The sequence below is a fragment of the Panicum hallii genome, chromosome 2 (assembly GCF_002211085.1).
Source record: "Panicum hallii strain FIL2 chromosome 2, PHallii_v3.1, whole genome shotgun sequence".
NCBI classification, from domain to species: domain Eukaryota; kingdom Viridiplantae; phylum Streptophyta; class Magnoliopsida; order Poales; family Poaceae; genus Panicum; species Panicum hallii.
This window is the reverse complement of record NC_038043.1, coordinates 53667321-53681580: the sequence shown is the minus strand read 5'-3', so window position 1 is coordinate 53681580 and position 14260 is coordinate 53667321. Positions and strand designations below refer to the sequence as shown.

At 54.3% G+C, this 14260-nt stretch overlaps 2 protein-coding genes across 2 annotated transcripts; one reads left to right on the top strand and one right to left on the bottom strand.

Moving 5' to 3' along the window:
- Positions 1-3883: 3883 nt before the first annotated feature.
- On the bottom strand, positions 3884-4576 carry LOC112883260 (peamaclein-like). Its single transcript, XM_025948534.1, has 2 exons — positions 4373-4576; positions 3884-4231 (listed from the first exon to the last, which is right to left on the bottom strand). Exons 1-2 carry the CDS (start codon positions 4452-4454, stop codon positions 4020-4022), a joined length of 294 nt encoding a protein of 97 aa, XP_025804319.1. The 5' UTR covers positions 4455-4576; the 3' UTR covers positions 3884-4019.
- A 6681-nt stretch (positions 4577-11257) lies between these two features.
- On the top strand, positions 11258-13576 carry LOC112881921. The gene is made up of 3 exons (XM_025946851.1): positions 11258-11988; positions 12119-12478; positions 12572-13576. The coding sequence occupies exons 1-3, from the start codon at positions 11458-11460 to the stop codon at positions 13235-13237; spliced, it is 1557 nt and encodes a 518-aa protein (XP_025802636.1). The 5' UTR covers positions 11258-11457; the 3' UTR covers positions 13238-13576.
- Positions 13577-14260: the final 684 nt, after the last annotated feature.

The window sequence follows — 14260 nt, the reverse complement described above, 5'->3', positions numbered from 1 at the left end:
GTCAAAAACAATCAATTATTTTTTTAGGAAAAAAATCAGCGGTTCAAGATGTTTTCACCCTTGTGTTATTGTCCTATAACCTTTATGCTGAAAAATCAAAAGCCGTTGAGCTTGTTATTTATTAGTTCAAAAATTGAAGCGTAGTGGGTGCGACAAAAGATCAAGACTATCTCCCACCTCGCACCCCCTGCTTTTACTCTTACAGTCTTGTCATGTAACCTTGGTAATTTGTTTTATCAAGCCCTTTAGTGACTAAGTGCATAAAGCCAGAACATTGCTGGATCTTTCAGCAAGGAATTCATAATAGGTAACTGCTATGCAAAAAGAGGGTCAAACAGGATGTCAGAAGAGGGTAATAGATCAAAAACTGGGTAAAGAGAGCTTTAGTTCGTGACCCACTATCCTTAACAATTAAAAAACCCAAAAGATGAGGCACTTAGACATACATATCTGCCCTCATATTTGTTATCACATCAACATGTTTTAGGTGTTATTGCAGACGCAGTCTGCCAATGAACAGCTCTTATGGTATAAACGTCACGAACTTATGCTCCTCGCATTTTTAATAAAATTCTATGCGCTTACAATTTTTTATGCTTAAGATGGTGACTCTTCATAGCGTACATCCTAGAAGGATGGCACACCATCCATTGCAAGCATTCATCAGAGATTAAGATGCGAGTCAGCACTCGGTATCTTAGGCTTGTTGGATTTGTTTTTTACCATCCATGACATGTTAGGCTTTAAATTCGAGGTGTGACATGCAGCATTTTAAAGGCGTCGCCTAGGCGTCCAGGCGGACCTAGCTCGCCTTGGGTAACAGCCACGCCTTGTCGCCTAGGCGCCGCCTAGGCGTCCAGGCATACCCAGCTCGCCTTAGGTCGCCTTGTCGCCTTTGAAACACTGGTGACATGTAATGATGGCCAATGTTGATCCTAGGGATACCAGCAAGAGTATGCAAGGATTATCTTATGGTTGCCACCTTATCAGCCATATCCATGAACTTCTGTAGAAACCAGAGAATCTCCTAGCTACTCATTGTAAGAACTTAGGCACCATGAGCAAGTCAAAATGCATCATGAAAACAATAGTAAACAAAGACTCGAAACTAAGTCATTTGAAGTGTTGAACATACCAAAAATCTGAAGTAACAGATCATAAGGCAATTCAATTTGTCCCATCCCACAACCACAGGAATCAGAAAATGGAGCGTAGGTACCTAGTTAATTAGTAATTGTTTATCAAGTGTTATTAGAAAGAAAAATTTCAGGTCTGTAATCTCCTAGTCAATTGTGGTAAGAAGAGAATAAATCAGAAGTACCAATTCAAGTGACTGTGCCACTGCTCTTTCCTCTTGCTGCCCATATCATTTAACTTCAATTCCTACAATTTCAAGCTACCATTTGCCAGGAGTCAGACCAGAACACAAGCCCCCACCACACACACGCACCACCTAAATTGACCTACCACGTAAAATATTGCAGCATTGGATGGACATGAAAAAGTAACAGATTGACAAAACCTTGAGTTCCCAAAATTTTATCTGGTTAAGCAAAGGTCAACTATCTTTTGAACAACACAAAAGCTTCAACCCTTAAAATAGGTAGGATAGGTCTTAATGAGCCATAACAGAAGTGGAAACAAAAAAGAAAGGAAAAAAGGGGGACATGAGGAGACCAGAAGTGAACTCATGCCTGGTTATCTGGGTCATTTTACATGCTAGTTTCTGTAAAAGAAACTATAACTTACCATGTAGTTTACATCGAAATTATGCATATGCAATCTGCCAACCAAAATCAATAGCAACACTCATGAATGTTGTTAAACGCACTTTGCACATTGCAGTAGAGGTAAATAAGAATGAAAACATGACATCTGAGAGCAATTTTGATATAGAATTACCTAAATGATACCATTCCAACAATTAACCACAAGCAAAAGTACTACTAGTGAACAGATGATTTCTTACAATTCACCATTAGCAAATTAAGGCCAATTTTCTTTTGTTAATCTTTCTAAAAACTTTTTTTGTTAATCTTATCAAAAGTATAATACATTGGAGAGCTGCAGTAATTATGAAAGCAGGGATGAAAATGATCCACCTAAATGTGCTGACCAAACATTCGAATCACACAACAGGAAGTCTTGGTCCAAGTACATCTCCTAAAAGCAAGGGAACCCCGAAAAAAGTCATAAATGGACAAATTTAGCACCTAGAATACCAACTTCAATTGAAAGATCTACTATGCAAGACAATTTAATTAGTAAATCTCAATTTATTACAGATATTATTTAGCCACATGGAAGTTACAGTAAAGGCCCAAATATTTGAAACAGAGCGTATCAGTATAAACCGGAAGAAAACAGGCAAGTGGTCATTGCTAACACACTTGGTTGGGCTTTTTGAAAGGGTTCATTCATCCATCCTAGGTTCAATTTTTTGGCTTAAAACATTTCAAAGTGTCTTTTCCTTCCAGTTTAATAGTCAGAATTGCGAGATTTGTTTCACTTCTCCATTTACCCTTCATTATCCATACATTCTACATTTCAAGGCTAATATACAAGTACAATAATAAAGCAGGAGAGTGTGCCTAACATACGCCTAATGGAAACCCTGACGCAGTCCAGACTAATTTGAACCTAAGAGCACACATCCGATTTAGCTACCAACTGCAACAGTAGGATGCACAAATCACGTCAGAGACAACAAATCAACTCGTTGGGAACCAAACATCTCGCCCTATCGACATAAGCCCGCAACGAAATCACCACCATAGTTTGAGGACAACAATTCTAGCACCAAACAAACATCGGGTTCCAGAACGGCAGAACGTACCAGCGGAGACGTCACTGCAAGGCGGTGAAGTCGTCACGCGCCATCGCCCTGGTCCTCCAGCCGCACCGCGGCCACGACGCCATGCAGAGGCATACCGCGTAGCCCGTGCAGTCCTATAGCTGCGCCACGATCACGACGCGATGGCCTAGAGGCCGCCCCCTTCCGTCCCCTATCGATCGCGCCCCTTCGTTAGGTTTTGGATCCTCGAGGACGGAGGACGAGGAGTACCCCCGCAGCGGCGGCAAGGAGAGGCGGAGGTGGCGAATGGCGCCGCGCTGCGGCGCGGGGCCGTACGGGAGGGAGGAGCCAGCGCCGGCGGGCGCGGAATCCTTGGCTACCGCTCGCTCCATTGCTTGGATTTGGGGGGAATCGGGAAGGAGGCGGTTAGCCGGTGACGGTGTGCGGCCGCGCCCGGAAGACGGAAGAGGAACGGGCGCGAGGCGTATGAGAGAAGCTTCATTCGATTTTGATTGAGGTGGGGCCCGGGCTGCGTAGCTGCAGCTGCATGACGGTATGCCCCAGTTTGGTGCGCTACACAGCGTCTTGAACAATTTTTTTTTCCCTTGCACGTTCTAGCATAACATTGGCTATATTTGGTTGCTAACCACACTTTGCCACATTTGAGGTTAGGCAAGTGTGGCGAGCATGATAAAGAATTTAGAAGCCACACCGTAGCCATATTTGTTTCTGGGAGGACGATCGAGTTGAGAATTCCACCCTCATTTGACAAGGGACCCCGGTGCAGCAGGCACAAAAATAACCTGGGCGTGCCACGCAAATTATGAACACGTCCAGCACAGTCCACCCCACGTGAACGATTGTCTGGCCCACGCGGCGAGGCCTGTTCGGCGACCCGGTGCCATCCGCATGGCCGGCCGGCGAGCCCGGAGTTTCCCCGTTCTCCCGCGGAGGGCACCGGCGCAACCGCGGGGACCAAACAGCGTCCCACGGCAACCGATACTGAACATCGATCTGTGACAAAGGCATTCAACATTCGCGGGGAACAGAAGAGATTGCGCTTGGGATCTCACAATCCAACATCTCAAAGAACATACAGCACTACAGATCTAGCATTGTTTATTGCAGCACACTACTTCTCCGGGTACACGAACAGAACCTCGAGCTCAGAAGCGCAGATAGACACCAACGCGGAACGCCTCGACCGGGATCGTGAGGGGAGGTCCTAGGGGCACTTGGGGCGCTGGCTCTCGGGCGACTTCATGTCCCTGTAGCAGGGGCACTCGTCCTTGCTGGCGTAGGGCCCCGAGGGCACGCACCCCTGGCACTTGCCGCAGCACATAAGGCAGAGCCCCATGCACCGCCCGGCCTTCTTCAGCGAGCACCGGCTCCGGCACTTGCCGTCGCACACCCCGTCCGGCACGGCGCCGGAGCTGTCTGCGCCCACCACATTCAGATCACAATTATTTCAGAGGTCAAGGATACCCTGCCCAGCAATTTAATTTCGCTCCGTCCAAGCCTTGCAGAAGGGAGAACGGACAGAACAGACGGAACAGGCAGGCGGGGTGGAGTGCTCACCTGCAGCCACGGCGAGAGCCTGCAGCGAGGCGGTGGCGACCAGGACTAGGAGCAGTAGAGCAGCCGCAGGGATCACCTTCATCTTCGTTCTCCCCTTTGCCCGTCGAGATCTTCAGCACGGCTCACACACACAGAACCTCCACTGGCTGCTGAGCAGCTGAGTTTAAACTGCAACACTACACTACGGAGTGAAGTGGCGAGGAGGATGGCAGAGCGCACCCGGGTCCTGGATGGGCCCGATATATAACTGCGCTGTGAAGACGAAGGTTCCGCAACCATACGCGCGCGGTTTCAATGCACCGCCACCAGCCTCCAAGCCCTTTCGGTGTGAGCTGCCGGCTTGAAGCGTCGCAGGAATCTCTGCAGGGACGGCCATGCACGCCAAAACGCATGCGCCTGTGGCCCCCGTACATAGAACGGGACAGGTGTCTTTTGTCGGCATGCCCACCCCGGGCCCAAGCTCACGTGCCTCGTCTCCGGGGGGCTACGGCCATTGTTGTTGATGTGCAAAAGGCCAAAAGCACAGAAGCGTTTATGCCTGGGACGTGAACGTAAATTGCACTATTGCCCCTCCTGCACGTTTTAAGGATAAATGGGCCAGTAGTCGCTTTGCGGCCCTTTGTAGATGCGTGATTAAGAGGCTTCAGCCCAGCAGGCATGATAGAGCCTCCTCCAAGGTTATTGGGCCCGCGACACCGGACCAAGCGAAACAGTGGGCCCTTGCACCTTCCGTATTCTTTTCTGCGGGGGTGCACCTTCCGTAATCCACACACAGGCACAGCCTTCTGAAGCTTCATGACTGCATTCTCGCCGGCGCCGCCGGCAGGTTCGGAGCTCGGTGCCACACGCGCACCGTCTGCAGGTCCGGCTCCGACATGGAAAAACCATGTAGTCATGGCGTCAATATCGGTGATATGAAATGTGTGGCCGCCTGACCGGACGACAAGCAATGCCCTATTTCGAAACTTCAACAACAAACCTTTCCGCAGGATCTTACAAGACCTAGTAACTGAATTGCAGGGCCACGAGATTATAGCGTCAAGGCCTGGATTGCAGGACAACAGCAAGAGGTTTGTCCCAAAACCAAAGATCCAAGAAACATGGACCAAAACAAGGGACGAACATTTCAGGCATCAGAAACCTCAGAAACTGAACCAGGCAAGAACATCTACACAACTACACCTACAAGCATATTGTATCAACCATCTCGCCCTTGATCGGGTCTGCCTCGTAACCTATCGCTCGGCTCGTGCTACACTGCTACTGCACTACTGCTCGTCTGCTCCTGAGTCCAGCCCCAGACTAGAGTACCACTACTAGAGCCTCTAAACTCTGAAGAAGAGACGGATGCAGCGTGAGATGAGGACGGCTTAGTTATAGCAGGCGGTGTGGTGATCAACAACTGGTCGTTGTTTGGTTAATCGTCCGGCAGAGACAGTTTATTTTTGGGTACACACGTGGCGCACGGAGATTGCACCTGGAGCAATGGCACAGGTTTCTCAGGCAATCGAGCTCCCTTGCCCCGGATCGATCTGGTGTTTTGGACACGGGCAGTTAAAGACGAAAGAAAAAGTTGGCTGCAGTCTGAACTCTGGAGTAGCCAGTACTAGCTGGGCCCCGGCCTTTCATGTAGCATGGCTCACCCAACACATCGAAGAAAATAAAAACAGAGAGAGCAGTAGAAGGAAGAATGAAAAAGAGTGGCAACTAGCAGGATCATCTCAGCAGCAGCCCTGCAATGCAAGAACGCGATCGACGCATTCGACATAACAAGAGATCAGACACAGATAATCAGGACGCCTTGTTCTCCCATCACAAGTTTTTCTTCAACATTACGAAAATCCCTACACCATCCCAGTAAACGAGTACAGACACCTTACAGGTTCCAACCATGCAAAGAAAATCCCTACCACACTGTCACAGACTCACAGTAGACAGGCAAAAGCACCACACGGCCATTGACAGGGCCACTTGTACGACCTAGCAGCTTGGCTGCTTCTAACACAGTAACACTTCGAAAAGAGTAAAACATGATAGATAAACGAAGATACTGCAGCCTGCAGGCATGCCCCTCTGCAAGTGCTCTGTTCTCCCGGCGAAGCATCCTCCTCCTCTACATCCTCAAGCGAGGTGACGCTGGAAATAAGAAAACGAGACACCATGTCTAAGGAGTGAACGGATGGCCACGAGAAACGTCGACTCACCCTGACGGTGCGTGCGGACATATCGAGGTTCGCGACGGAGGCGCCGGCGGCGGCCGCCCACTCGCCGTAGCCGCCCACGTTCTCGTCGCCGAAGGTGAGGCAGTTGACGAAGAAGGACGTGATGCAGCACCAAGTGACGGCGGCGAGGGGCCACGCGGCGAGAGGGGTCATTCGCGCCCTCGTGGAGGGCTTGAGGACGCGTGCGAGCAGGGCCTGCAGGAGCAGCGTCGCCGTGGCGAAGAAGGCGACGGTGACGGTGAGGTCGTAGCCGGCGGCGAGGAAGCGCTGGGTGGAGGCGACGGCGGCCGGCGCGGCCTTCACCGCCACCCTCGGCGCGAGCGTGGTGAACACGAAGCCGACGTAGAGGAAGATGGTGTACTTCCTCACAGCGCTGAGAAGCTTCTCCTGATTGAGAAACGAAACAGAGAGAAACAGGCAGGCCAGTAGCAACGTGATTGCAGAAGAACAAGCCGAGGGAGGAAGAAGGGAAGAAGCTGGTCCGAGAAACTAACCGCGGCCTCCTCCTGCTCCTTCCGGCCCTTGAGCGCGGCAGCAGCAAGCAGTGGTTCCTCCTCTGAAACAAGAATGATGTCAGTTAAAAAATGTTCAACTTCTTATTCAGATGGGGGGGATAAGACGAGAGCAAGGTAAAATCGCGCTGTAAATGGTACAGTATCAAGAAAAGGAGGAATCAACATTGCTTGATCCGTGGACTCGTAGCAAAGCTAAATCAGAACCACAGCAGTGGAAGAGACGGGAGATTTCAAACGCTATCACGAAGGAACGCAGGGAAAGACCTTGCTTGTAAACCCAAAAAAAGAGACATCAACTTAGCCAACAGTATCTGCAGAAATACCCTACCGTTCATCTTGGGCACAGCACCCATGATCTTGGTGCTCATCTTTGCCAGGGACGCAAACTACTACTCTCGTTGCAGCCTTGGCACGTTGGCTCTAGGCAAGAGATGGGTAGAGCCAGAGGGCGGAAGGGCCTCTTTATAGCCTTTTCGTGGCCACGGTCGAGACGTGGTCGTCGTGAAATTTGATTTCCAGGTACTGGTCAAAGGTGGCTTTCTTCTGCACGGATTATGAATTTGCACTGACAATTTATTTATTTATTTTTTAAAAAGTTGGCTCCTACTTGCAAGTTGCAATGGAACAAGAGAGAGAGCTGAACCGAAATCACAAAAGGCGACGCTAAAACAATATGAGACATCAAACGAGCTAGTAGCCAAGAACATGTACAAGCCTACAGCACCATCCATCTGGCTATCCACCGAGTCTCGGAACCGCTCGCTAGTCGGTCGCTTGTGCTACCCCTTCAGAGTTCAGACCTATACTGCCGGATTAGTACTAGAAACATCGAACGAGCGATGGATGCGGCCTCGTTATAGCAGGTGGTGATCCTCGTTTTGAAGAAAAGGTGGTGATCCTCGTTGTCGTTGAGAAACAACAGACAAGTGGTCTTGGTTTGATCGTCCGTCTGGTGGCGACGGTTCATTTTTTGCGCAGACACGTGGCGCACGGAGATCGCAGGTAGAGCAACTTGTTAAACAGATTTGTTATCTCATGTAACGTGTAAGACCTAATGTTGTGAGCTGGATTTTGTTAAACAGTTTTGTCCTCTCTCTCGCAAATCGCAAGGGCCCTGATTTTTCAGGCAATCGGGCCGCTCCGTTTGTGCCGGTGCGATCTGATCATTTTGGATTGGACACGGGCAGAGCGGAAAAGAAATGGTGTATTGCTTTGCAGTCTGGACTCTGGAGTAGCCAGTACTACTACTTGCAGGGCCCCGGGCCATGTTTGCAGCCTTGCAGTGGCATCCTGTACGACGTCTGCCAGAAGCAAGCAATCTGTTTGAAAATGGAACACGACACGAAAACAGCAGCAGGCGCAAAGGAGACGGGCATGGCCGCGCCCCGTAGTCCGCAAGAACTCGGTGCCGCGCCGGTGGAGCGCGGTGCCGGTGCGCCGCCGGCATAACTCCGCGGTAGCTCCCCCCAACGGTTCACCGCAGCGGCCACGCCACCTCGCCGAATTCAGGCCAGGGCTCTCGCACGACCGGTCCTGGCGCACAACCGACCGGTGGTTTCGGCGTGCCGCCGTGCCGGTGTGGTGGGGTGGCGCGTGATCGCCCCCCGCTCGTCGTCGTGAAAATTGCACCGATGGGTGGTGGAGTGCATCCACGGTGTCCAACCCATGGGCCGTTGTTAGGCTTCATACCACGAACAGCGGGCCTAGGAGGGCCCTTGCTACGCTCAGCTTCACTCCTGTGTTGTTGAGTGGAAGAAGAGGTGTAGTAGTAGGCTTTGTGGTGATAGCCAAGCCGTGGGCTGAAAGCCCATAATACCTTTGTGAAAGCTCAGGCCAATCTACCACTATGCAGAATCTACCATTTTAGCTTTTCCTTGCGAAATTGGTGCAAGTTTGTTTTTCACCCTTCAGGAACTCATCTGGAAGTAGCTCCCTTCTCGCCTTTAAATTTCAAAATGCTTAGATTTCGGCACTGGTAACTCCTTGTGGCCACCACTTTCATCTATCTGTGCACTACTATCTTCATCCCAAATTACAATTCATTTAGCCTTTTTTATGTATTTAGAAAAGGTAAAATAAATTATAATTTAGGATGAAAGGAGTATTTTTTTTAGAGAGCGGACGTTTTTATTGATGGTCACAGTCTGAACAAATCATCCCGAGCAACACCCCGCGTCTCGCCGTCACAATGGCACGCGTGACACGCCAAAAACCTAACTGGCTAACTCGCCGCCAAACACCCACACACAACAAACAAAGAAGCAAACAAAGCTCACGTAGTACTCCCACTCCCATGCTGCTCTCATTTCCATGCTGGCTGGAGCTGGAGCAAGACAACAGCAGCAGCATGCGAGTTTGGCCGCGACGCGATGCCATGATCGCCAGCTGCCATCGTCCTCGCGAACCGGGGTAACCTTGGCCTGCTAGTCTCTTATATTTACGAGCCTTCAAACCACACAAGCGCAATTAATAAAACAGCGACGGCCTCCCGTGATCGCCGGGCGCGACGCGATCTTGATGCCGCTCACGTGTTGCGGCCCCCGCGCGGCGGCCGCGCCGAACCCCCGGTCAAGGCGCCGCAGCGGCAGCGCAGGACAAACGCTGTGACGACAGCCGACAGCCTAACGGGCAGGTCAAAGCCCCCCGCGCCCACGTCACCGTCACGCCATGCATCACACGGACACACGGTCACGCCACCACTGGCAGCCGAGGGCCACCGGTGCCGCGCCGCGCCTGCCAGGCCAAGGCCCTGGACTGGCACGGGCCACCCTCCTCGTGAGCGGGGAGGGGACGCCGGCACGCCGCGCTGCCCGCGCGGCGCAAGAATGTGGACGTGCCCGCGGCCGCGGGGCGCGAGCGACAGCGTAACGGCAGCCCCCGCGCTCGGCTCTCCTGCCGTGGGCCGCGGCGAGGCCGCTCGCCCGCTCGCTCCGGAACCGGACGCCTCGGCCGCGCGCACCCCCTCGGGCACGTGGCCCGCGCGGCGCTTTTGGCATCTTCGCCGATGCGGTCCTGTGCGCGGAGCAATGCTTGCTCGCCTCTCTGCTCTGCTGCCCGTTGGTTGGCGCCACCAGAGCCGCCGCGCGGGTTGCCGCCATCTCTGTCTGGTTCGGGTCGGCGCCCGCCCGCCCCGTTCGGCGCCGTGCTGGGGTTGGGGAGAGCGGGTGGTGGCACTATGGCGGCGAGCTGCGTGGGGCCGGGGAAAGCGACAGTTGCACGGTGGATCAGGGCGGGGGGCCCCGCCGCGTCGCCATTCCTGTGGGCGAGCTGGCGATCAGGCCATGATTTGAGAGCGAAAGGCGTTGGCAAAGCCGTTCGAAATTCCAGGATATATATCAGGAATATTTGATGGTTGCTACTACTGCTGCTTTATTAAAAGCTTTGCAAGTATATCTCTAGTTCAGACATTATTGAAGAAGAAGTGGCGGCCAATTTTCTCTGCTCTCGGGGAACAGTGCAAGCAGTACGGCGTATGATGCCCCAAATCATGGCGACGGCCAAACAGATTGGCACAAATCCTACAAGTTCATACTATCACTAGCGCCATCAGCAACTAAGGTCCAAAAATCAAATGCCCATCGCATTCACCTACTCCCTCCACCCTTTGGCGCCACACGCATGTACTACGTGAAGCTCGCGAGCGCGAGATTTCCGAGGCGGAAATTTCAACACAGGAGCTTAAACTTGCAAAGCGCGCGATTTGCGAGGTGCAAATTTGGACAAGACAAGCTGGAAACCGCGAGGTGCAAATTTCGACGATACACGCAGCTGGAAAATTAACCCGGTTTTTTTGGGTTCCAACGTGGCCCCCTTCCAAATCCCAAGCCTTTTCCTTTTTCAAATCCGTGGATGCAAAACAAAAGCTGGAGCATCATCGGATCGAAATGCGAGACCTTTTTCTTTCGCTCGAACAGTGGCAGCCTCCTCATTGTTTCAAGTTCATGAGCCTGCAACACCGTCGACACGACGAAAAGCACGGAAGCTCGGAGGTGGTGTTCTCTCTCTCCCCTCCCGACATCCCACCTCGCCTCTTTTGATCTTTTCCTTTCCCCCACCTGCGCTCTCACGTCAAACGGTTTCCCCCTCCTGTCCTCCCCTCCCCGGCTTTATCTTTTCCTCTGTCCTGCCTTCTTTTACCATTTCCGCCCGTCGCCTTCCACCTCGCGCACTCCCCTCCCCCTCCTCCTCCCTTTCACTCCAACGCAACCGCGCGGTGAGCACTCCCCCCTTCTTCTACTCCACTCCTCGCCGCACTCCCCATGCCCTCCTCGTGAAGCGAATACCAAATCTCCTCTCTATATTAGCGCTCCTCCCCCTAATCTTGGTCCCGGCGGCGGCATTGCGGGATATGGAGAAGGAGAGGAAGCAGGGGTTCTTCGCGGCGCTCAAGGAGGAGGTGGTGCGGGGGCTGTCACCGGCGCGGTCGAGGGGGAAGTCCCCGGCGCCGGCCCGGAGCGCGTCGCCGGCCAGGATGCTGATCCCGCGCCGGCGCAAGTCGTCCGCGCCGGCGCAGCCTCCGCCGGAGAAGGTGCTGCAGCAGTACCTCGGGGAGCAGCTCATCGCGCGCTCCGGCAGCCTGCGCCCCGGCGGGGAGGCGCTGGCGCCGCTCATCGAGGGGCCCGACGCCGAGCGTCTGGCCGCCGGCGACCCCGACGCCGAGGACTCCGGCCGCCGGGAGGGGTTCGGGAACTGGGTTCGCGGCCACCTCACGCGCACGCCGTCCATGGCCTCCGCCGCTGCCGGTCCCGGCGGATCGGGCGCTTCCTTCCGGCGGTCCGACCTGCGCCTCCTCCTCGGCGTCATGGGCGCGCCGCTCGCGCCCATCCCGTCCAAGCCGGCCGAGCCGCTGCCCCTTCTCTCCATCAAGGGAACCCCCATTGTACGTCCGCTTCTTCATTCCCGTTCTCCCTCCCCTCCATTCGCTGGCTGTTGCGTCGCTTCCACGAGATGCGGTCTGTGTCCGTGCATCTGGTACTCTTGGCTCACCGACCTGAGGGATTGCAATGCAGGAGTCGTCGTCCGCTCAGTACATCCTGCACCAGTACACGGCGGCGTCGGGCGGCTACAAGCTGCTGCAGTCGGTGCGGAACGCGTACGCCATGGGTAAGGTGCGGATGGTGGCGTCCGAGTTCGAGACGGCGACGCGCGTCGTCAAGAATCGCGGGCCCACCGGCCGCGGCTCCGCCGCCGTGGAGCAGGGCGGCTTCGTGCTCTGGCAGATGGCCCCCGACATGTGGTACGTCGAGCTCGCCGTCGGCGGCAGCAAGGTCCACGCCGGCTCCAACGGCCGCCTCGTCTGGCGCCACACCCCCTGGCTCGGCGCCCACGCCGCCAAGGGCCCCGTCCGCCCCCTCCGCCGCGTCCTCCAGGTCCCATCATTTTTTCCAAACCTCCGCTTCCTCTTTCTCCGCCTCGACCAAATCACCTTACGATCCCATTTCCTTTTCCAACTTGCAATACAGGGCCTGGATCCGCTCACCACGGCGGGGCTGTTCGCGGAGGCGCGGTGCGTGGGCGAGAAGAAGGTGAACGGCGAGGACTGCTTCATCCTGAAGCTGACCGCCGACCCGCAGACGCTGAAGCTCCGCAGCGAAGGGCCGGCGGAGATCATCCGCCACGTGCTGTTCGGCTACTTCAGCCAGCGCACGGGCCTGATCGTGCAGATCGAGGACTCGCACCTCACCCGCATCCAGCCGCACGCCGGCGGGGACGCCGTCTACTGGGAGACCACCATCAGCTCCGCCCTGGAGGACTACCGCCCCGTGGAGGGCATCATGATCGCGCACTCGGGCCGCTCCGCCGTCACCCTGTTCCGGTTCGGCGAGGCCGCCATGAGCCACACCAAGACGCGGATGGAGGAGGCCTGGAGCATCGAGGAGGTGGCCTTCAACGTCCCCGGACTGTCCATGGACTGCTTCATCCCGCCCGCCGATATCCGGTCGGGCACCGTCGGCGAGGCTTGCGAGCTGCCGTCCCAGTCCCACGGCGAGCGCGCTAGGGTCGGCGCCGTCCACCCTTCGCGCGTGGCCGCCGTGGATCGCGCCCACCCCCACCCCCACAGCGCCAATGCCGGCGTTGCCGGTGCCGGCGGCCGCGGCGAGAAGATCATGTGGAGAGTGGAAGTGTGAGGAATGGCATGCATTAGTTAGCAGCAGCAGCGCTAGAGAGAATTGAACCGAGTCCAATCTGTTCATACTAGAGTTTAATTTTCCCCAGCCCAGTCATCAATCAGTCCATCAGATCACTAACCTGTTGCATCTAGAGCTGGTTTAGATTTCTGTAAATAGGAGCATAAACGATCCCAGCCCATGCCGGCCTGGATGAATCTTTATCCTCTGAATGCAGAAGTTTTAGCTCTGTAGTCTGTACTGATCGTCGGTCGAGGTCTCACAAACTCATGGCCTTCCATGTTACTGCCATTTCTTGGTAGTTCACTTTGACAGCTGATACCTGATTCCTCGTACTAATGCTCAATCTGTGCTTGGCGCCGGCCTCTGCGAACCTCTCCAAAAGAGGGGAGACGCCGAGACGGAGACGAGCTGGAAACTCCTCCCCTGTTTGGTTTGTAGCGCTCCCGGGTTTACTAGCACGAAGACGACAGGTTTGTTTCCATGGGGGCCTTGCTTGCAAGCTAACCCGGTAGTACGAGCACCTAGGCACCTAGCAGCATTGGATGCTTGGGAGTGGGGAGCGGATCACCGATCGCCACCGCGCTTGTCCTGCAGCTGGCGGTCTCCCTCCGTTTCAGCTTGCTCATGCCCAACCCAGCAGCGTACCACTCCTGATCTGCTCTTCCCTCTCATCAGATTCAGGACCTCCAGGCTGGACCAACCAGTCAACACAGTTACTCAGGGCAGTGAGGGCCCAGCTGCAGGCCCTGGCATGACGTGATGAAACTGGCGTCGCAGGTGGCAACGGGTTCCACCGTGCCGGCCTTTATTTTCACCTTTGTTGACCAAGGACCGCGAGGGCGAGGTGACCTGCTGCACTGCACCCTCTTGGGGCATTTCATGCGTGTTTTTGTCTGGAAAAAAAAGGGTTTTGGATCTACTAGACCGTCTTTGCATCAGCCATAGAGATTCAGGTTTTCATTTCTCCTCGTGGTTATGGCGCGGCCAAACGGCTGGGCATCTTTTCCGGCGTTGGGAGAG

Excerpts from the sequence above, each read along its gene's own strand:
- LOC112881921 (XM_025946851.1), top strand. The coding sequence starts at position 11,458 with ATGGAGAAGGAGAGGAAGCAGGGGTTCTTCGCGGCGCTCAAGGAGGAG. Across the intron at positions 11,989-12,118 it reads CCATCAAGGGAACCCCCATT|GAGTCGTCGTCCGCTCAGTA; the intron begins GTACGTCCGCTT and ends ATTGCAATGCAG. Across the intron at positions 12,479-12,571 it reads CCCTCCGCCGCGTCCTCCAG|GGCCTGGATCCGCTCACCAC; the intron begins GTCCCATCATTT and ends CTTGCAATACAG.
- LOC112883260 (XM_025948534.1), bottom strand. The coding sequence starts at position 4,454 with ATGAAGGTGATCCCTGCGGCTGCTCTACTGCTCCTAGTCCTGGTCGCC. Across the intron at positions 4,232-4,372 it reads GGCTCTCGCCGTGGCTGCAG|ACAGCTCCGGCGCCGTGCCG; the intron begins GTGAGCACTCCA and ends TGGTGGGCGCAG.